We start from the raw sequence: 23,426 nt of genomic DNA, 5'->3' as shown, positions 1-23,426 counted from the left end.
TATTTAAAGAGCACTTCGTGTTGTTCACAACACACAACAAAGGAAAGAAAAGAAATGAAATCAACAATATCAGTATCCTTCGCTTTCTCTTTTTACCTGCAATCATTTTGTGTGATAGTTACGAAACTAAAAAGTGTGATATTTTGCCCCGTTTCGCTATTGTCCCTAGCAAAGGTTCTCTCTAACTTTTGCTTATTTATAACACGTTATCAACACGACTCCCTAACTTTAATCAGTTTTCATCTCCCTCTGCTGAAAAATGCCTCCTTTAAGGATTTTCCTGTTCTTCTTCCTTCTTTGCCTCACCTGCTTGATGTGCCCTCGCGAAGAACTGCTAGCATCATGCCTGCTTCTAGTTCTCAATATAACAATTACTTATATCTTTGATTTCTTGTTTGATGTAGCTCCTGATTACTAACTCAATGTCTATTTATGTTAATTTTACTGCGATCAAATATGGTGCGGTATAATCGCCCACCCTTCTCTGCATATTTAAATTTTCCTGCTACTTGAGTGGTGTGGTATAATCTCTCATCCTATGCTATTTTGTTTCAATGAGAGTGGTGTGATACAATCACCCTCCTCATTAAGCATGCAAATCTCGAGCTTGAAGTTTCGAGTGCTTATCATTTTGGCTTGAAGATCAAAATAAAAAATTTGTAAGAACCAGAAGTTCTAACACTACATTCCTCCAGAATATATATTATTGCAAATTCGTACACATCTTTTTTTTTTTTTTTTCCAAAAAAGAAATGGCGAACTTGGCAAAACTTGATTTTGTTGCCCTAGACATTACTGGGAAGAACTACTTTACTTGGGTAGTGGATACTAATATTCATCTAGAGGCAGGGAACCATGGAAAAACCATCTAGGAGGAAAACAGTGCATCCTCTCAAGATCAGGCGAAGGCAAGGCCATGATCTTTATCCGTCACCACCTTGATGAAGGACTAAAGAGCAAGTATCTAACGGTTGAAGATCCATTAGCCCTCTAAAAGGCATTGAGAAATAGATACAATCACCAGAAAATCTTCCAATGGCTCGTTATGAGTGGATACACTAAAAGATCTAGGATTTCAAGTCAGTTGCAAAGTACAACTCTGCAATGTTCAAAATTAGCTCCCAGATAAAGCTATGTGGGGAGACCATCACTGAGGAAGATATGCTAGAAAAGACTTTCATCACCTTTCATGCCTCCAATGTGCTCTTGCAGGAGCAATATAGAGAGCGAGACTTTACTAATATAACCAGTTGATTTCTATGATCCTTGTGATTGAACAAAACAATGAGCTTCTAATGAAAAATCATTAGTCCCGACCTATTGGATCAGCACCATTCCCAAAAGTGAATGTTGCTTCCCTCGAAGTGAACACCACATCCTCTCATGATAATAATTACAAACGAGAACATGGCCACAAGCGAGGCCGGTGGAACGGGAAAGGCAAGAATCATGGTGTCCAGTTTTACAACCAGGTTTCAAGGCATAATTCAGGCCCGAGCTTCAAAAATGTAAATCGCCACAAAGGTAAAGCTCATATGAATAACACTCTTAGAAACCCTAAAGGAGTTTGCCATAGGTGTGGTGGCAATGGGCACTGGGTGCATACCTGTCGTACCCCAAAATATCTAGTGGACTTGTATCAAGCCTCCTTCAAGGAGAAAGGTGTCGAAACCAATTTCCTCGACCAGGCTAAACCGATGGATATACATGATCCAATGTTCTATTTATCAAGGTAATTGAACACAACCTGCATAGATGTCTTAGACTTCATTGTGGAAAGAGGGAATGAAGTGTATCGATCTGATTGAATCATTTCTGTTTGATGAACTCTTATTATCTGAACTTGTAGTTTAAAGCTTGCATTTCAATTAATAAAAGTTGCATTTCAATTTCCTTTGATTATGAATAAACTGTTTTTAACTGTGATTCCCTTACTTATAAAGAATGGATAAAAACTATGGTTATTCTCAAAACAATATCAATGACAGAGATATTTATCTTGCAAACAACGTAACCATGCATGCAATACTTAGAGATCGAAAATATTTCTCAAGTTTTATGCTTACAAAAGTAAAGGTAACAACAATGTCAGGCCAGTCAGATGTAATTGAAGGCTTAGAAAAAGCCTAGATCATGTTACCAAATGGAACAATATTGTCTATACAAAATGTATTGTACGCTACTCGATCTACTCGAAATTTGTTGAGTTTTAAAGACATATGTTTAAATGGATAGCACATTGAAATAAAAAGTGCAGAAAATGTGGAATATCTATGCATTACCTCCAATGATACCCAGAAGCGTACATTGGAGAAGTTGTGTGGTTTATCAAATGGATTGTATTATACATACATAATGAAGCATATACTGTCATGAACCAGAAGTTCATTGATCCAAAAATTTACATATTTTGGTATGACCATCTAGGTCATCCAGGATCCACCATGATGTGTAAAATCATTACCAACTCTAATGGACATCCATTATTGAGCAGACACATTGTTATCTCAAATGATAACCCTTGCAAGGCTTGTTCTCAAGGGAAGTTGGTAATTAGACCATCAAAGCTAAAGATTGATGTTGAATCCCCATCATTGTTTCAAAGAATTCAGGAGATATTTGTGGGCCTATTCAACCACCTTGTGGACCATTTCGATATTTTATGGTTTTGGTTGATGCATCTACCCGATGGTCACATGTTTGCCTCTTGTCTACTCGAAATGTAGCTTTTGCGAGACTTCTTGCTCAAATAATTAAGTTGCGAGCACAGTTTCTAGATTACCCTATCAAGTCAATCCGACTTGATAACGTTACTGAGTTTACGTCTCAAACCTTTGATGATTAATGCATAACACTAAGCATTGATGTTGAACACCTTATTCCTCATGTCCATACTCAAAATGGTCTAGCTGAAGCATATATCAAGCATTTTCAATTAATAGCTCCCACTCTACTCATGAAAACAAAATTGCCAATTTCTGCATGGGGACATGTCATCTTACATGTTGCATTGTTGATTCGATTGAGACCTATAGCCAACCACCAATACTCCTTAGTATAACTCGTGTATGGGCATCAACCAAACATTTCACATTATGAGTTTTTGGTTGTGCTGTTTATGTGCCTAATGCACAACCATAATGCACTAAAATGGGACCTCAGTGTAGACTGGGAATTTATGTGGGTTTTGATTGACCATCTATCATTAGATATTTGGAACCCTTGATAGGTGAGAAAAGACCATTCCAGAATAACAGCAATAGCTGATATGGGTTGTACCCACTTTATCTTATTTTGATCCACGAAGCATTCAATGTGAAAATGAAGTGAAAATGATCGTTCCTCTTCAAAGTACTGCTAATCAAATGCCAGATGCATTTAAGGATGCTACGAAAGTGACAAAATCACATATACTAGCTACAAATGCGCTTGCAAGAATTGATGTCCCTGTTGGACAAAATAAAGTGGCAGTGAATGATTTATACGGTGCATGCCCAAGTTCAAAAAATTTAGCCCCTCGAAAAAGAAAGATGAGAGAACAACTGAATCCAAAAAAAATCATTCAGGAAAAGAAAATGAATGCCAAATCCACAATTCATGATTCTGTACTTTTAAAAAAAAGAAAACGTCCTTGATGAGACACATATCCCTAAAGAGACAGAAGTACATGAAAGCAAAGAAATCTCCATACATTATGCATGTACTAACGAATTATGGGATCAAAATGAAATAATCATCAACGACATGTTTGCAATCACAGTAGCCACTAAAATCATATTAAGCATGATATCAAGCCCCGCTATGTTGATGAATGCAAACAGAGACAAGGTTGGCTTAAGTGGAAAGATGTAATCCAGGCAGAATTAAATTCCTTGGAAAGACGAAGTGTTTTTGGACCTATAGTCCAAACCCCGCCTGGTGTAAACCCCATGGGTTACAAATGGGTATTCACAAGAAAATGCATGAGAAAAACAAGATTGCAAGATATAAAGCATGACTCGTTGCACAAGGTTTTTCACAAAGACTTGGGAATTGATTATGAGGAGACATACTCTCCTGTAAGGGATGCAATTACGTTTCGTTACTTAATAAGTTTGGTGGTTTCATAAAAACTTGACATGTTCAGTCAACTTGTTAGCAAGATATAGCTTTGCTCTAACAATTCGTCATTGGAAGGAAGTCAAAGATTTTTACGATACCTTCGTGGGACAATAAACATGGGTTTCTTCTACAAAGAGAATACAACAAATGACCAGATTCTTGTTGGATATGCATATGTTGGTTTTCTCTCTGATCTGCATAAAGTCTGCTCACAAACTAGATATGTGTTCATTAATAGAGATACAACAATCTCATGGCGCTCAACAAAGCAAACATTAGTAGCTACATCTTTCAATTACTCGAAAATACTTGCTTTACATGAAGCAAGTTGTGAATGTTCTTGGTGAAGATCAATGATCCATCATACCCGGAATTCATGTGGTCTACCTTCAAAGACAGACACTTAAACTGTCATTTATGAAGGTAATGCATCATATGTTGCCTAAATGAATGAAGGATTCATCAAGGGCGATAAGACTAAACACATATCTCCAAAGTTTTTCATTGCACATGAGCTTCATAAGGCTAAAGTTATTGAAGTCAGACAAATTTGTTCCAATGAAAATCTGCCAGACATGTTCACCAAATCTCTACCAAAGTGCATGATTCAGAAGTTAGTGCAGGTATCGGATTACATTGGCTTACCAATCAGTCAAATTTGAAGAATGTGGAATCAGGGGGAGATACACATCAGGGGGAGCATCCAAGATACATGTTTGTTGTACTCATTTTACTTTGACTAGGATTTTTCTCACTGGATTTTTCCTGTCAAGGTTTTAAGGAGGCAACATAAGCATGCTTAACATTATATTAACAATCTAGGTAAAGTTGTACTCTTTTTCCTTCACTATGATTTTTTCCCACTGGGTTTTTCCGAGCAAGGTTTTAACGAGACAACTAATGTTGATATGTGGGCATCCAAGGGGGTGTTGTAAAAGTAGTGGGGTGAATGCCCCACGCTTTTGGCAAAAGGTGAGAAGACTGTAGAATAGTGATCATGTTGTTGTTGTATGAAGTTTTCAAAGAACAAGCATTCATCTTTGTAAGTTTTCACAAGAATGGCTATATTTAAAGAGCACTTCGTGTGTGATCACAACACACAACAAATGAAAGAAAAGAATTGAAAGCAACAATATCAGTATCCTTCCCTTTCTCTTTTTATCTACAATCCTTTTGTGTTATAGTTACAAAACTAAACAGTGTGATATTTTGCACTCGTTCTTGTTCCTAGCAAAGATTATCTTTCTAACTTTTGCCTATTTATAACAGATGTAATTATATTTATATTTTTCATTTCCATTTTTGAGACATGTATAATTATATATACTACAACGAAAAAGATGTAAATTTGATCTATTTAAATTTCTCTTATTGGTTGACATGGTTCACCTTCAAAAAATGTAAATATATTTTCATTTGCATTTTAGGCCAAGATGGTTATTTACACCCGGTCTAGTCGATTCTTTTTTGGCCAACAAAAATGTCAATTCCTAGACATTTTGCATCTCTCATTGAAAATGTTTTTATTAACTCAAGACTGCCAAAATAGTGCTAAACCTGTTGGACCTAAATTGTTCTTACTGCAAGGAGTTCACTGTCACATGCAATATATATATATATATATATATATATGGAGGGAGGATTCTCTTCCCTTCTCTCTTCTCTTATTTAAACGGTTACAATTAAGTCATGTCAGTATTTTATATTGATTTTTTAATTGAGAGATAAGGATAAAAAGGAAAGTGTGAGAGGAGATGAGAGAAGATGATGAGAATAGGAAGAGAAAGAATCTTACTCCAAACCCTTTATACAAAGGGATCCCTCTTGTTAAAGGATTCCTATATATATATATATATGTGTGTGTGTGTGTGTGTGTGTGTGTGTGTGTGTGTGTGTGTGTGTGTATGTGTGTGTACAAAAAATGGAGATCCCTCTTGTTAAAAGATTCCTATATGTGTGTGTGTGTGTGTGTGTGTGTGTGGATTGGGACTCAAAAAGCTTGTCTTCTAAGATAGGTTTTGGCGGAAAAGGATCCTCGCCGAATCCTTTTCCTAGGGATCTTGTGATCTCAACTGTTCATTGTATATCGTGCGGTCAGTTTTTATTAGGTACTATTCATATTTGTGTGTGTGTGTGGATTGGGAATCAAAAAGCTTGTCTTCTAAGATAGGTTTTGGCATCAAATTCTAATAGCGCATGCAGCCAAGGATAGACAAACTCATTGCTAACAACCTTTTCCTACTTCATGTGAAAACTTAGAGCATCTTCAAAAAAAAAAAAAAAAATGTCAAAAAGTTCATCCACATCAGTAATTACAGTACAAAAAGACAACACAAGCGTTTTCCAACCAAAATTTCAATTCTTATGTGGTATGACATGAATTGACAGCAAGTAAGGGTTCTTGTCAAATTTGACAGCAGCTTCAAATAATTTTCAATTAATTGTTAAATGTTTTTTGTTAATTTTGTATTGGTTTAAACATTTATTATAAATGGCTGTAAATTGATTGTGCTTTTTATTGGTTTAAAGCATTCATTATAATTTAAAATTTATGTTTAAAATTTGACATATTGAGTGAAGTTAAAAACTTTAAAAGACTTCAAAGTGCCACATAAGTTGTCAAATTTAAAATTTATGTTTAAAAAGGAGATGGTTTTAGGCAACACAATTATGATGATTCTGCAAGCCATATACATTTTACAAGTGGCAAAATCTAAATGTAACAACAATTCAGGAGTAGGAAGGTTCCACCTTCCATTGAAATCCAAATTTTCTTTTATCCATTTGAATGGGATATCCAACCATGAATGAGTGCTTTATAAGTGATTCAATTTGTCAAGATTTGTTAGGCTACAATACCAAGTAATTAGCATTATCACCATCTGACGGTTATATATAATGTGCTGACATTTATTGAGCATATTCAATCATTAGTTGATGATGATAATATTAAGTACTTGTAAGTACTGTAGTCAATTTCCAAAATTACATATTCAACTTGTAAAGATGTGTATCTCACATTTATATATGTCATTTAGTACTACGGTCTGATAGTATTCCTCTTCACTGGAAAGTGAGAGGTTTTAGATTCGAATTTTGTGGATGACGAATTCGATATCAAACTAGGCTGCCAATTATGTGGCTTAGCCGTACTCTCTCTCCTCCTAATGTAAAAATATCAATGTACTAAAAAAAAAAAAAAAAAAAAAAACAGAATACAAATACATTACTATTATAGAACTATAACTACAAAATTATATAGAAAAAAGCCAATGTTCGAAATCCAGAAGCTACGAATACCAAACAGATTACAAAGATAAAGACTTCTACCTTGCACACAGGTTTTGAAAAGCAGCTTCTTGTTTTCCTGTTAAGTAGTTCTAGCTGTGCCTTACATAAGAGCCAAAAATGGCAGTGTTTGGTACTGCTTTTTTTCCATTAAAAGTTTTTAAATTTAAAGTTAGGTAATAAAAAAGTATTCAGTAAAATTAAAATACCTGATTATTTTAAAATCAATGGTGTCCAAACAATAACTTTTAAAAAATAACTTGTAGGGTACTTTTATTAGATACTTTCTTAAAAAATGGAGTTGTCATTGCCACCATCATTGTTACCTATCCACCCCAACCACCACACCCCACTATTAGCACCACCACACTATACACATCATTGTTGTTGCCATCACCACCAACACCCCCATCGACATCATCATCACCAACACCCCTATCAACATCATCACCACCATTGTTGCCATTGCCATTGCCAATGACGCCACCACCACCACCACCACAACAATCACCACCATCGCTTCCTTTACACCCTAACTACCGCATCCTACTGATGACACCACCATTACCTCCGCCATTATTTCTGCCAGAATCACCACCACTGTCACTGTTGTCGTTGCCAAAACTTGCAATACCATGTCTATTTTGCCATTATACATAAATACATCACTTACAACAAAATTTATCAGATGTTTTTACACTGCTTTTTCATACTCACAATACTTTTAAAAATACAGTTATCAAACGCTCTAAAAAAGCAAGTCATGGGGAAAGAAAAAGACCGCCTTTGAAAAAAAAGAACTCGCTTAAATTGCTAGGCCTTCAAAACACAGGTGATTCTGTTTATTTTACAGATTATTATTCTTAAAGCACATCAAAGCAGTTTAATAAAAATGCACATCAACCTCAAACTGGCCTTTACTTCTACTTGATCCGAACTCACAACAACCTCCTAGGCAATTAGAAAAATTTAGTTGCTAAAGATGGCGTAGCGAAAATTCATAATCCATCATGACATAATTGTATTAGCGCAGACCTTGTGCTTCAAGAATTTGCAGCCCAGCTGGGAGCTCCGGTATAGACAGTAGCTTCTTGCATTGGTTAAACGAAGGACAGACAACTGAGAAGATTGTCTGATGCTTGCAGGTATGCTCCGGATCATGGTCCCACTTAGGTCTAACTCTCGTAACGAGGTTAAGCAAACAAGGTGATCAGGGATTTCTAATATACCACAGTAACTGAGGTTTAGTTCTTCCAAAGAGCGCAAACCTACCCGGAACTGAGGCAACTTTTTAAGCTTTAAACACCCACCAAACGTGAGAGTTTGAAGTGAGTTTAGGTTGTAGATGCTATTCGGGACAGACTTCAGTTTTTTGCACCGGTAGAGCTATAATGTCTGAAGCCCAATCAGATTTTCAACCGACGAGGGTAGCTTTTTAACCGCGGTTTCTGACAAGCTAAGAAAGTTTAAGTGCTTCATAGGCGCCAATATTTCTGGGAAGCATTGAAATTTTAGGCAACCAGCGAGGTTAAGTCTCTCAAGAGAATTTAACTTGCAAATGCTCGTTGGGAGACTCGCAAGACATTTGCAACTTTCCAGTTCAATTTTCTTGAGATGAGAGAGATGCTCGATTGATGAGGGCAATACTTTTATTGCTGTCTCAGTCAACTGTAACTCTGTTATGTTCCGGGGAAGCTCCGAAAACTTGCCAAGAGATGAGCAGCCCGAAAAAGACAAATTGCGTAACTTCAACTCACAACCGCTGCTTGGAAGACTCTTAAGGTCCTTACACCATTGAATATTCAAGGTAGAAATGTTTGCACTAGACCAAACTGATGAAGGCAATTCCTCTATCGCAGTCTTTCTTAAATCTATGTATTCAATATTTCCTGGCATCTCCGGAAGATTTCTGAGAAGTGAGCAGTATCCCAGGTTAAGAACAGTAAGCTTGCCCAGTTGCCGAAAATACGAAGGAATTTCAACCAAACTTGTACATCCCATAAGATTTATATGCTTGATTTTCGGACATTGAGAGAGATCTGGAACTTCAGTCAGATGTATGGAGTGACTAAGATCCATCAAATTTAAGTTTTCAAGCTTCTGTAACAAAATAAAGAGAAACTGGCAAGCATTAACAAGTTAGCCTGATTAACTTTGCCACACCACATTTTCTACACAAACGCGTGCGCACACACACACATATACATACTAATATGTATATATATACCTGGCCTTTATTCCAAAGTTGTTCAACACTGCTGTAGGGCATTCGAAGCTCAACAAGATTGTCTGGAGAAAATTCTGATGGCAAAGATTTCAGTTGGTATCCCATCCAGCAAAGATACCTAAGAGCATTGGGAAGAGAAACGTCTAACTTCTTGTCAAAGCCATAGCTATCAACATTGAGCAATCTTAGATTAAACATCTTTCTGAAGTCTGCGTGATCCAACGGTCCAATCTTAGAAATGTTAAAGGATATGCATTGAACGGCTGCAGTTCCCTGACAATCAAGAGCAAAAGTATAAATGTGGATACAATATTGATATACTGACACACAACAAATTCAATTAGATGTTATCATTTCATAGGAAGTTCACGATTTTTCTTGTATAAGAAAGTGAATAATTATAGTTCTTACCGTATTATTTTTCAGTACATGATAGACATCATCCGCACTGAACAATCTACTTCGTTTTCCGGGCTCTTCAGTACATTCTTCGCGAACAATTTCCCTGCCCATTTCTTGGACCAGAGCATGCATTTCTATTAACTTGCTTTCGGAAATTGATATGAGGGACTTATCACTGAGGGCCCTAATTCCTGCTGCACGAAAACCACAAGCATTGGACATTCTTTTTACAAGATGCATAGTCTCGACTTTATAAAAACACGCTATATCAAGAAATATCTCCTTCTCGTTTTTTAATCCATCGTAACTTATTTTCAACACTTTTTGAATGTTTTTCCTTAGAAATTCTTTCATTGTGATTGATTCATCTAAACAATCTTCTTTGCTCTCGCAGCAAAGGAATGAGGAACCCAAAATTTTAAGAGCTAATGGAATGCCACCAGCATAATCCACCACCTTTTCCGCCAATTCTGTATAATCTGTTATACGAGTGTTATATTTGAAGGCATTCAAATGAAGGAGCTGAAGAGCTTCATCACGTTGTAATGCCTGAACCCCGTATATCTTATCTTCTTCAACAATTTCCTTAAGTAGGCTCCTGTCTCTAGTTGTTACAATGATTCTACTTCCGGGGCCATACCGAGCATGATCTCTGCCTCCGGCTAGAAGTTCGATTTGGCTTGAGTCATTCACATCATCAAGAACAATGAGGACCTTCATACGACTGAGCCTCTCACGAACAAAGGTTGATCCAATAGATGGAGTGTCAATATCTAGATTCTTATCATCTAGTAACTTACGGAGAAGTTTATTTCGCAATTGAATTAGTCCATCTTTTTCCTCTGATTTCACCCTAACATTTGCAAGAAAACAGCAAGCTTCGAATTTAGAAAAGAGTCGATGAAATATAGCATCAGCAAGGGTGGTCTTGCCAATACCACCCATGCCCCAAATACCTACACTGCAGACATCTAGTGAATCAATGGATAATAATGATTCAATTTCCTCGATGTGGCTTTCAATTCCAACATATCCCTTCAAATCACTTGACTTTTCACGATTTAGTTTGGCCAAAATATCATCGACAACTTGTCTGAACTAAATCAGCCTCCGACCTGGCATATATCATTACGAAGGGGACAACCGATAGTTATTTAGTACGTATATATACCTGAACTGATATTAAAATGAATCAATGGTCACAAGTAGTTTACGTATGTAGAAATTAATAAAAGCTTTAGAGTTAGTTAATTACCCGGCTTTGTTTGAATTATCAAACCCAGATATTTTTGCTGCTTCCCTCAAAGCATCTCTCCACCTGTGCACCTTGTCCATACTGTCCTTGAAACGTTCTTCAAGTTGAGCAAATGCATCTGCATAAGTCCCCTGCTGCTTTCTTATATGTGATGGATCGATATCGTAAAAAATGGGTATAACAAACTGCCGATCTCTTTCCTTGCATCGCAAGATATGCACAAGTTCATCAAGACACCAAGTGGAAGAAGCATAATTTTTTGAGAAAATGATTACGGAAAGCTTTGATTTCTCAATTGCCTCGACAAGGGCAGGCGCAATTTTATCTCCTCTCTCTAGTTTGTAATCTATGTAAGTTTCGATTTTCTTACCACGCAAAGCTGCATAAAGATGGCTTGTAAAAGTATTGCGGGTATCTTCGCCTCTGAAACTCAGAAACACATCATGTTTTTCTTGAGGGAATATGGTAGCAGAAGAAGAAGCCATATTCATTGCCTGCAAAACCACACATCAAAAGACATCCGTGTTTTGATTAAGAGATAAACAGTAAAAAGGATTAGGAGATGAAATATTAACAAGGATAAAGTTGTACCTCAGGAATCAGGATCAAATGAAGAAAGATATATCAGATAGTTTGAAAGAAGTTGCAGAAAACACGCTTTTTAGGAAGAAACACAAGATTGAGCAGTCTGCAGAGACTGATCTATGTATGTGGATGAGGTTTAGCACCTCTTAGTCAAGACGACTATACGCAAGTCCAAGTCAACAAGTGTAAAGAAAGTAGGAGACGTAATTGCTTTGACTATTGTAGACATAGAAATTTCGGTGAAATAAATGTTAACCAATAATTAAAATTTCAACGCTCACATGTCACATAAATTTTACACGTAGCATGTGACTCAACGAACAATCGAAATAAATCAGAAAAATCATCAAATAGGACATGTGTCAACACCTGGCAGAAATGATTTATTTCATCTGAATATTATATTCAAAATTGGGCCTTGAAAATTTTCATTTATTTCACTTGACCAATTCACATCACACCAAAACCTTGAAGCTTTAAAACTCTAAAGCTCTCAAGCAAATCCCGAAGGATTAAAAAAGCTTTTTTCGTTCTTCGTCAAATCCTCCTTCAAGATCAAGTTCCGACGGCCCTTGACGAAACTTCCCTCAACCTTCAAGATCAAGCCCCCAACGGCCCTTGAAGAAAGTGTTCATCGTTTATCATCCGTTCATCCTAAGATCAAGCTCCAACGGCCCTTTGGATCAATGACATTAACAAATCCACATACCCGTTCTTCAAGATCAAGCCCAAAAGCCCTTGAAGACCCGTTCATCAACTGTTCATCAAGATCAAGCCCCAAAGGCCCTTGAAGATCTGTTCATCCTAAGATCAAGCCCCGACGGCCCCTTGGATCAACAACATCAACAAATCCACATAACTGTTCATCCTTAGACCAAGCCCCAACGGCCCTTTGAATCAACAGCCCATCCACATATCTACATTTCCGAAGATAGAATCAGAGGATCAAATTGTAAAAGATTGTAACCCTAAAATTAATACAAAATATATTTTGTACACATGTTCTTATTTCAGGAATTTTCGTGTTTACAAATTTGGCACGCCCAGTAAGACCATCTCTACCTCTCATCTCAATCTTCAAATCCGCAAGAAAACACAAATAGCATCAAGGAAAGTTCAAGCTGTTCCCACAACCAACGCGAAGAACAAGAACATCCCCGCCGCAAGTGTTGTCACTTTGGGCATCATAACTCAAAGCAAGGCAAGAGCTCTTTCTGCCACCTCTTCCACCTCTGCATCAACTTTGCCAAAGGAACAAGAACACCCGAGGCACGAGCCTGTGATCACCCTGGCCTCGCTAAGGGCGCCAAGGGAGGAAAGCCCAAGGAAGTACTCCAAGTCCATGCCTTCTAATGCCGACTTAAGCGGCAGCTCAGCCATGCAAGTCATAACCACCAGAGCAACTTCAATCGATGAGCAGCTGGCTTGAATGAATGAAGTGATCGCAAGGCTAACACGGACGGTGGAAGAAAAAGACTTGTAAATCGCTGCACTCGTCAACCGACTGGAAAGGATGACGAGAAACCCAACCTAAAGGTTAATCCACTAAAAAGAGAAGCCAATGAAGAAGAGAAGCCTCCGGTGGAGAAAGTCAAAGAAGAGCAGGACCCAGACCAAGTGACAAGTGACAACACTCATAGAATCTCTTTCTATCCATCAGTTGTAGAAGATGATCACCGACACCATCAAGGCACAATACGAAGGGAGCCTACACACCTCCATGTTGTACTCGAAACCCTACTCCAAGAAGATTGACGCCTTGAAGATGTCGAGGGGTTATCAACCGCCAAAGTTCATGCAATTTGACGGAAAAGGAAAGCTAAAGCAACATGTCGCACATTTCATTGAAACTTGCAACAATGTTGGGACGGAGGGAGACTACCTTGTCAAACAGTTTGTGCGCTCGCTGAAAAGTAATGTCTTTGACTGGTACACTGACCTCGACCCCGAGTCTATGAACAGTTGGGATCAGCTAGAAAGGGAATTTATCAACTGATTCTACAGTACTCGCCATACTGTAAGCATGCTGGAGCTAATCAGTGCAAAACAGTGGAAGGATGAACCTGTCGTCGACTACATCAATAGATGGCGTTCATTAAGTTTGGATTGCAAAGATCGGCTTTCTGAAACCTTCGCCATTGAGATGTGCGTTCAAGGCATGCACTGGGGGTTACATTACATCCTCCAAGGCATAAAACCAAGAACATTTGAGGAGATGGCAACTCATTCCCACGACATGGAGCTGAGTATCGCCAATCACGGGAAGAATGAGCCGATCACCGAGTTTAAGAAGGATAAGGTGTTCGCCCAAATGTGGACAAGACTGGGAAGAAGCCCGCTAAGGAAGTTTTTACCGTCAACACTACCCCTATCAAGACATTATCTGCGTCCATTAAGATCTCCTCCAAGAACAAAGCAAAGGAGATAAAGAAATGTGAGCCTTCTCGCACCCAAGATAGGTACAAAAGCACCTTGAGGGAACTAGAGCAGAAAACATACCCTTTTCCTAACTCTGACATGGCTGCAATGTTGGACGACCTGCTGGAAAAGAAGGTGATCGAGCTACCCGAATGCAAGCGTCTTGAAGAGATGAATTGCGTAAACGATTCTAGGTACTACAAGTACCATCGTATTGTGAGTCATCCTGTTAGTAAGTGCTTCGTCCTCAAAGAGCTCATCATAAAGCTAGCACAACAAGGGAAAATTGAGCTCGACCTTGAAGACACGGTCGCAACGCATACTACTACGATTTTGCTTGGATCGTTCGATCCCATGCCTCTCCAAGTGACATCTGACCATTCCCATCAATGCTCAAGCTGCATGGCACCTTCTACACGACCATCACTAGGGGCAAGCGACTAAGATGCACATGCCGATGATGAAGAATGATGGACATTGGTGACCTACAAAAAAATAAGGAAGCCAAGACTGCAAGCCACAAGGCTAAAGGGGAAGCAATGGAGAAAGCACCGTCGCCGCAACAATAGAAAGCCTAAAAGAAATATAAAAGCTGCTAAACCAACATATGTTGGGGAATCTATGGAGCAAGAGTCACGCATTCTTATCTCCTTGCACGAGTACTTCTCGAATGACTTCTTCTAACAATGCACTACCGCTGCATGTCACATGGTCAAAGTAGAAATGGAAGAACCCTTTAAAGGCAAAGCCACCGCCATCGAGGAAGTGCTACAATTGCCAAAGAAGATGCGAAGAGCACTAGCAGCGGTTTTGGTAAGTCCTGACGACCATGAAGTACAAGAAAGCAACAACGAAGGCTTGAAGCTTCAACCACATGAATGTGCCACATGTTGTGTCGCCCATGACGTAATCAACTTCACTGATGAAGACTTACTGCTGGGATCAAAGCCTCACAACCGTCCTCTCTTCGTCTCCGGGTACGTAAGGGAGCACAAAGTCAACTGCATGCTTGTAGATGGTGGGTCAGCCATAAACATCATGCCAAAGTCAATAATGATCACAATCGGCATCAAGGTGGATGAACTGTCCCTAAGCTGTCTGCTGATCCAGGGTTTAACCAAGGAGGACAAAGGACGATGAGCATGATCCAAGTAGAAATGACCATTGGTGAACTCAAATCAAGCACGATATTCCACGTGATTAATGCAAGAACTTCCTACAGCTTGCTCCTCCACCAATGCTTAAAATTCTACCAGGAAGGAGTAAAGGTGATCCAAGGTGATACCAAGTCATTCATCGAAGCCGAATCACACTTTGCAGATGCCAAGTACTACATGGATGAAGATATGGTGCTCGAAGCTCTTCCGGAAGAGATCAAATCCACGGGCAAAGCAGCACCTAAAAAACAGGGGTGGCAAGCCATGCCCAAGAAGCAAGAAGGGCAAGCCGTGCCATCTTCAAGCAAAAACGATGATGAGCCCGCTAAACCTGCAACAACCAAAGGGAGTAGGACGCCTTCAAAAGGACCGAACACACCCATATTCTGATACATCCCAATATCAAGAAGAAAGAATGGTCAATCCCCATTCGAAACTAGAGCAAGCAAAGCCGAGACACAGCAGCACAAGGGTGATGTAAAATTGCTCAAAACAAATGCAGTTTTGCCTCTGACACAGCTAAGCGATGCTAAGGTTGCAAGACTACCACAAAGCTTCATAAAAGCTCTGCCAAATGGGGTAAAATCAAGCTTTCTCCCAACCACGAGGACCTAAGAAGGTTTTGATCCAAACGCCTACAAACTTATATCGAAGACTGGGTACAGCTTCACTTCCTCTTCAAATCCTGGAAAGAAGGTTACAAACATCGTTAATGACAAAGAACGTGACCTCACCGAGACTCAAAAGAAGTTGAAAGAGTATGGTTATGGAGTTGACAACAACAAAGCTGGGCTTGGCTTCACACCGAATGCACTCGTGAAGATTTCAAGCAAAGCAAAGAACGCTAACGCTCAACACATTAGCGTGACCATTGAACAAGATCAAGAGAAGCCTAAACCTCACCATCAGACGTCAGTCTTCGATAGGATGAATCATTCAAGACCCAGAATTTTGGCACTTAATCGCATTGGTGGTCAAGACCGAACCTCCGTCTTCAAGAGGCTTAATACACCAACATCCCAAAACTCTGTTTTTGAAAGGTTGTCAAAGCCTAAGAAACAAAGCAACACGGCTAGCTCTCCTAAACGACGGTCGGTTTTGGAAAGACTTGAAGAAACCAATAAGCTTTCCGGAAAGAGAAAGACAATGCCAAAAGAAGAAAAGCTCGATGTTTGGCAGAAAAATATGACGTTCGAAGCTCTATTCCTTTAAGGATGAAGCGCCAAGCAATCTTGGAGGTTAACATAAATGGACCACTGAAAGTAAAAAGGCGCACCATCATCCATACTCTACAATCTTCATGCCAACAAGCTCCAGAGGACAGCACTGAAGAGGAGGTTCAAGATGTTTTCCACATCACAATCCAAGAAGGTAAAGAAGACGAAGTTGCCGAGGAAGATGCCACTGCTGCACCACCACAGCTCGAAGATGGGGGGGCAAGCCACGATTGATGATCTCAAAGAACTCAACTTAGGCATAAGCGAAGAGCCCAAACCTATCTTCGTAAGTGCGCTGCTAAGTGCAGACGAGATAGAGGAGTACTACCAACTGCTATTAGAGTACAAAGATGTCTTTGCCTGGAAATACAAGGAAATGCCCAGCCTTGACCCTATCACTGCTGTACATCGTCTTGCAGTCAAGCTTGGAATTCGATCGATAAAGTAAACTCAAAGGCGCTATCGATCCGAGCTCATCAAATTGAGGTCAAGATTGACAAACTAATCGAAGTAGGCTTCATTCGAGAGGTGCAATACCCTAAGTGGATCTCCAACATCGTCATTGTCCTTAAGAAATCTGGATAAATACGTGTTTGCGTAGACTTTCGGGACCTCAAAGATGCTTGCCCGAATGACGACTTCCCTTTGCCAATCATCGAAACCATGGTGGGCGCAACCACTGGCCACAAGGCACTGTCATTCATGGACGGCTCTTCTGGATACAATCAAATTCGCATGGCTCTCGAAGACGAGGAACTAACAACGTTCTGCACTCCAAAAGGTATCTACTGCTACAAGGTGATGCCCTTTGGTCTGAAGAACGCTGGAGTTACTTATCAACGAGCGATGCAGAAAATCTTCAATGACATGCTACACAAAAACGTACAATGTTACGTAGACGATGTGGTTGTCAAGACAAAGAAAAGATCAAATCACTTGAAGGATTTACGAATAGTGTTCGAATGGTTGCGAAAATATAACCTCAAGATGAACCCCAGCTTCATTGTCAAGCACCGTGGCATTGAAGTGGACCAATCAAAGATCAAGGCCATTCAAAAGATGCTTAAGCCAAGAAACCTGCACGAGCTGAAAAGTTTACAAGGACGGTTAGCTTTAAACAGACGCTTCATCTCCAACCTTGCAGGGCGTTGTCAACCGTTTAGCCAACTCATGAAGAAGGATGTTCCGTTCATATGGGACGAAGCATGCCGCAATGCTTTTGAAAGCATAAAAAAGTATTTATCAAGTCCACCTGTCCTGGGGGCGCCTGTGCCCGGGAAACCGCTCATATTGTACATCGCCGCTCAAGAAAGTTCAGTTGGAGCACTCTTGGCACAAGAGAATGAATCCTAGAAAGAATGAGCGCTTTACTACCTCAGTCAAACTCTTACCGGCGCTGAGTTGAACTACTCCCCAATAGAAAAGATGTGCTTTGCCTTGGTGTTCGCCATTCAGAAGCTTAGACATTACATGCATGCTTACACCATCCACTTGGTTGCTAAAGCTGACCCGGTCAAATACGTCATGTCCAAACCAATTTTGACAGGGCGACTAGCTAAATGGGCGTTGTTTCTTAATCAGTATAAGATCATCTACATCCCAGCTAAAGCCGTCCAAGGACAAGCGCTAGCAGATTTCCTTGTCAATCACCCGATCCTAGCAAATTGGAAAATCTTATACGACTTACCTGACGATGAAGTGTTCTACATCGACATCTTCTCGACATGGACGATGTTCTTCGACGAATCCGCATGAGCAGACGGAACGGGGGCAGGAGTAGTATTCGTGTCGCCACAAAGGCAAATACTACCTTACTCCTTCCAACTAAGTAAGCTATGCTCCAACAACGTCGCTGAGTACCAAGCACTGATCATTGGGCTTCGAATGGCGATCAACATGGAAAGCACAACTCCTGAGGTATATGGTGACTCCAAACTCATAATCAACCAACTCTTGATGGAATATGAAGTGAGGAAAGAAGATCTTGTCCCATACTTCCGGCTGGCAACTCAACTGCTACAAAAGTTCAAGGTCGTTACACTAGAACATGTGCTAAGAAAGGAAAATCAAATGGCAGACGCTCTCGCCAATTTAGCCTCGAGTACGACACTGGGAAAAGATGACGCTGCAGACGTGCCAGTTTGCTAAAGATGGATGATCCCGCTCGTTACTGAAATGTTACTGGATGATACAAATGTTATCTCAGTACTTCCAGTCGACACTGAAGAGTGGAGACAGCCGCTGATCGACTACTTGGAGCATGGAAAGCTTCCAGATGATTATAAGCACCGCTCTAAAATACGTTGACGAGCACCTTGCTTCCTTTACTGCAAATGAACGTTTTACCGATGCTCTTTTAAAAGAGTGCTCCTGAGATGTCTAGGTGAGGAAGAAGCCAATCAAGCCATGAAAGAAACACACTCAGGTGTGTGCAGAACGCATCAGTCTGGACCAAAGCTGCATTTCCAGCTTAAAAGAATGGGTTACTACTGGCCAAGCATGATGAAGGATTGCCTGGAACATGCTAAAAGGTGCCAAGCCTGCCAATTCCATGCCAACTTCATACATCAACCGCCTAAACCATTCCACCCTACAGCTGCTTCATGGCCATTCGACGCATGGGGATTAGACGTTGTAGGACCAATTACGCCAAAGTCATACGTAGGAGAAGCTTACATCCTAGCTGCAACAGATTACTTCTCTAAGTGAGCTGAAGTTATACCCCTGAAGAAAGTCAAGAAGGAAATTGTCATCCGTTTCATCAAAGAGCATATCATCCACCGATATGGTGTACCTCGCTACATTATCACTAACAACGAAAAGCAATTCCCCAACCAACTCGTAGACGAGCTCTGTGAGATATACAAGTTCAAACAGCACAAGTCTTCCATATATCATGCTCCGGCCAACGATCTTGCAGAAGCATTTAACAAAACATTGTGCAACCTCCTAACGAAGGTGATCGGCCGAACAAAGAGAGACTGGCACGAAATAATAAGCGAAGCGCTTTGGGCATATAGGACGACACACAAAACCCCTACCCAAACTACGCCTTATTCTCTCATATATGGCGTGGAAGTTGTTCTACCGCTTGAAAGTCAAATCCCCTCACTAAGAATGGCTATACAAGAAGGCTTGACTAATGAAGAGAATGCAAAGTTGCGCCTTCAAGAGCTGGAAGCGCTGGATGAGAGAAGGTTTGAAGCTCAACAACACTTGAAATGCTACCAAGCACGGCTATCCAAGGCATTCAACAAGAAGGTCCGGCCAAGGTCCTTTCAAACTGGAGATCATGTCCTTACATTGTGTAAGCCTATCATCACAACTCACAAGACAAAAAGCAAGTTCACATCAAAGTGGGATAGACCATACGTAATACAAGAGGTCTATACCAATGGTGCCTACTTAATCGTGGCAGAAAATGGTCTGAAGATCGGCCCCATTAATGGCAGATTCTTGAAGTGCTACTACCCCTAAAACAAACGCACCAAAAGCTCCTTGTCTGCACGAGCATAAACTGCAAACGGCACCAAAAGTTCATTGCCTGCACGAGCATAAACTGGAAACGGCACCAAAAGTTCATTTCCTGCACGAGCATAAACTGCAAACGACACCAAAAACTCCTTATCTGCACGAGCGTAAAAGGCGACAACAAATGCACATGGCCCGCAAGAGCATAAACTGCATATGGCACCTAAAAAAAAAAAAAAAAAAAGTATTTGAACTACGTCATAACTTGATCCCTCCTCAACCAAGGGTACGTAGGTACGTAGGAAACTTGAAACTTCAAAACTTCAAGTACAGTCACATCATCAACAAAAACACAAACACTTTGAAGAATAAAGAGCAAATTCAAAATATGAATACTTTATTCTTTAAGGGAAGGATTTGGTTACAAAGCCTTATTACAAAAAAAAAAAAATGAACAGCATGATGACGGATAATGCAATGGTTTGCAACAAACAGTGCAGCGACGGCGGTGCAGCAAGCAGTGGCAAGAGGCACAACGACGTCACCACTAAGGAAAGTTGTGACCAAAAGGCACTGCACAGCAAAATCCCGCTGCAATCTTTTGCACAGCACCACACAGCAGTGCACCACCGAGAGAAAACTGTGACCAAAAGGCACTACACAGCATAAACTCGTTGCAATCTTTTGTACAACCTCACACGGTAAAAGTGACGCACTTCAACAAACTCCAAGCAGTGGCAAGAGGTACGGCAACGTTACCACCGAGGAAAGTTGTGACCAAAAGGCACTACACAGCATAAACTCGTTGCAGTCTTTTGCACAACCCCACACGGTAAAAGTAACACACTGGAACAAGCTCTAAGCAGCAACAGCAAAGAGCTCACGGCAAACAGCAAGGTCAATGTGCACGACAATGTCACCACCGAGGAAAGTTGTGACCAAAAGGCACTACACAGCATAAACTCATTGCAGTCTTTTGCACAACCCTACACGGTAAAAGTGACGCACTGAAACAAGCTCCAAGCAGCAGCGGCAAAAAGCCCATAGCAAGCAGTAAGGTCAATGTGCACAACAACGTCGCCACTAAGGGAAAACCATGACCAAAAGGCACTACACAGCGAAATCCCGCTGCAGTCTTTTGCACAACACCACATGGTAAAAAATGATGCGCTGCAACAAGCACCAAGCAAAAAGCACAGTTGCACTCACATCCTGCTCACTCCGTCACCAATGGCAAATTCACAAGAAGCTGCCACCAATTGTGAACATGGGTAATCCGTCAAAACAGCAAGGAAGTCCATGAATACAGTGAACACCTGTAAAAAAAATAAAAATAAAAAATAAAAAATTGCAATTTTCTTTGTATAAAAAAAATTAATTATAGTTTCTTCCCAATTAAAAAAAATAAAAAATAATAAATAATAAATAAAAAAAATATATATATATATAATAATAATAATAATAAATGAAATCAGCCCCCACTCTCCATTTATCCATTATTCTCTCTCAACCCGACAAGCCATCTCTCTGAAACCAATAAGCCTAACTACAAATCCAAGCCCAAGCCTTAGCTTGTCTTCTTCTCCCAGCCATTATCGCCTCACAGCGCACAAATCCAGGCCGTAACCATCTGGCCACCAGAGAGTTCCCATGAGCCCATGGAGTTCCTCTCCCACTCTTGGAACGTCTCAGCCTTCGAAGTCGTTCTAGGTCCTTCACTTTTTTCTCCTCCTCTAACACCTCTTTCTCGCTCATGTTCGCCTTAAGGGGAACGGATAGGAACCATCTTTGTGTGAATTTTGAGGACCTACTTCGAAGAGGTTGGTTCTCTACGACCAGGAGACTATAAGAAAATGGAGCACAACGAGACAGGATGCCAAGCTCCTCCTGAAGCTCCCAAGCTTTATGCCAACAACTGCGGATTCTTTGGAAGTTCAGCAACCATGAATTTGTGTTCTAAGTGCCATAAGGACTTGGTGTTGAAGCAAGAACAAGCTAAAGTCATTGCGGCATCCATTGGTAGTGTGGTGAATGGCAGTCCCACTGAAAGTGGCAAGGGGCCTGTTGCTACTGCTGCTGTAGATGTACAAGTTGGTTCCGCAGATGTGATGCTTATCTCAACACAGGCTTCCTCTACGTCATTGAACGTCAAGAGTGAGGAGAAGGTGAAAGAGACTCCTACGAGATGCGGCACTTGCAGGAAACGTGTTGGTCTAACGAGGTCCAGTTGCCGTTGTGGATATCTCTTTGTGCAGTTCATCGATACTCTGATAAACACGACTGCCCTTATGATTATCGGACTGCTGCTTCACCTTCGTTTTTAGCTCTCCGTTATCGGTTTTCGAATTAGGCTTGATGCTCGAATCAACCACGCTTCTCCAAGATGTTAAGCTCCAGCACCAAGACTCCTCCCTTGCAACATGCAACACTCAGCCTTCCTCCACAGCAGCGAGCAAAGGGCAGCCATCGTCACAGCGGCTGTAAGCAGTCACAAGCAGGGCTCTTCATCACCACTTGGCTCTCCCTCTCATTCTGACCAGCAAGGATACTCTGCTCTAGCTCAACCCTCTGAAAACTTCTCCTTTCCCGCTGCAGGTGGCCACCATGATCAAAATCGGCAAAGAACTTCAGTGACTGCCGTCAAACGACTAGCCGGTCGTGAAGCTCGACGCTTTGCACTACCGCCAAGCTCGCCTCCAGCTCTCTGTCCATCTTTGCCCATCTTTGAAAACTCTCACTCCATCCCCTATATATACACACACACACACATATTATGTATAAAAAATATTATAAAAAAACAAAAAACAAAACAAAAAAAAAAAAAAAAATAAGGAAGGTGCGCCGGTGGTGCCTCAGGCACCATGTTTAAAAAAGAAAGGAAAGAAAAAAAAATATATAAAAAAGAGTGATGGTGCATCTGGCACCACATGTGAAAGAAAAAAAAATATATATATATATATATTCTTTCATATCTTATATATATATATATATATATATAAATGAATGAATGGTGGATCAGCACCATGTGAAAGAAAAGAAAAGAAGAAAAAAAATACATTGAATGAAATAAAACTCATTTATTGAATGAAATAAAGCCTTCATTGATCAGGTGGAGCCTTATTACTTGACGAAACTCCAAGAAGAAGAGGCGCCGGAGGTTAATTGTTTTGAGCCTCAACACTCGGTAAAACTTCAGAGGTTGAAGGCAATAGGTGCCTCTGGAGTAAAGCCACAAACATCTGATGGTCACTCTGAATCCGACTTTCGGATTCCTGAAGCTGGTCAAGCTTTCTCTTCATGCTCGT

At 40.3% G+C, this 23,426-nt stretch overlaps 2 protein-coding genes and 1 pseudogene across 2 annotated transcripts; 1 reads left to right on the top strand and 2 right to left on the bottom strand.

The window, feature by feature from the left end:
- Nucleotides 1–8,174: 8,174 nt before the first annotated feature.
- LOC103941819 (disease resistance protein RUN1) lies at nt 8,175–11,107 on the bottom strand. Its single transcript, XM_048574024.1, has 3 exons — nt 10,028–11,107; nt 9,617–9,889; nt 8,175–9,489 (listed from the first exon to the last, which is right to left on the bottom strand). Exons 1-3 carry the CDS (start codon nt 10,961–10,963, stop codon nt 8,776–8,778), a joined length of 1,923 nt encoding a protein of 640 aa, XP_048429981.1. The 5' UTR covers nt 10,964–11,107; the 3' UTR covers nt 8,175–8,775.
- Nucleotides 10,993–11,999, bottom strand: LOC125472486 (TMV resistance protein N-like). Its single transcript, XM_048574026.1, has 3 exons — nt 11,865–11,999; nt 11,274–11,767; nt 10,993–11,133 (listed from the first exon to the last, which is right to left on the bottom strand). Exons 2-3 carry the CDS (start codon nt 11,762–11,764, stop codon nt 11,097–11,099), a joined length of 528 nt encoding a protein of 175 aa, XP_048429983.1. The 5' UTR covers nt 11,765–11,767; nt 11,865–11,999; the 3' UTR covers nt 10,993–11,096.
- A 9,975-nt stretch (nt 12,000–21,974) lies between these two features.
- Nucleotides 21,975–22,471, top strand: LOC125472451 (annotated as a pseudogene).
- The last annotated feature ends 955 nt before the right edge of the window (nt 22,472–23,426 follow it).

This window comes from the organism of the source record quoted next, unplaced genomic scaffold, assembly GCF_019419815.1.
Source record: "Pyrus x bretschneideri cultivar Hongxiangsu unplaced genomic scaffold, Pyrus_bretschneideri_v1 Contig7, whole genome shotgun sequence".
Lineage (NCBI taxonomy): Eukaryota > Viridiplantae > Streptophyta > Magnoliopsida > Rosales > Rosaceae > Pyrus > Pyrus x bretschneideri.
The sequence above is the reverse complement of the archived record's forward strand: the minus strand, read 5'-3'. Positions and strand labels throughout refer to the sequence as shown.

Excerpts from the sequence above, each read along its gene's own strand:
- LOC103941819 (XM_048574024.1), bottom strand. The coding sequence starts at position 10,963 with ATGGGTGGTATTGGCAAGACCACCCTTGCTGATGCTATATTTCATCGA. Across the intron at positions 9,890-10,027 it reads ATGTACTGAAAAATAATACG|GGAACTGCAGCCGTTCAATG; the intron begins GTAAGAACTATA and ends CTTGATTGTCAG. Across the intron at positions 9,490-9,616 it reads AACTTTGGAATAAAGGCCAG|AAGCTTGAAAACTTAAATTT; the intron begins GTATATATATAC and ends ATTTTGTTACAG.
- LOC125472486 (XM_048574026.1), bottom strand. The coding sequence starts at position 11,764 with ATGAATATGGCTTCTTCTTCTGCTACCATATTCCCTCAAGAAAAACAT. Across the intron at positions 11,134-11,273 it reads GATAATTCAAACAAAGCCGG|GTCGGAGGCTGATTTAGTTC; the intron begins GTAATTAACTAA and ends GATATATGCCAG.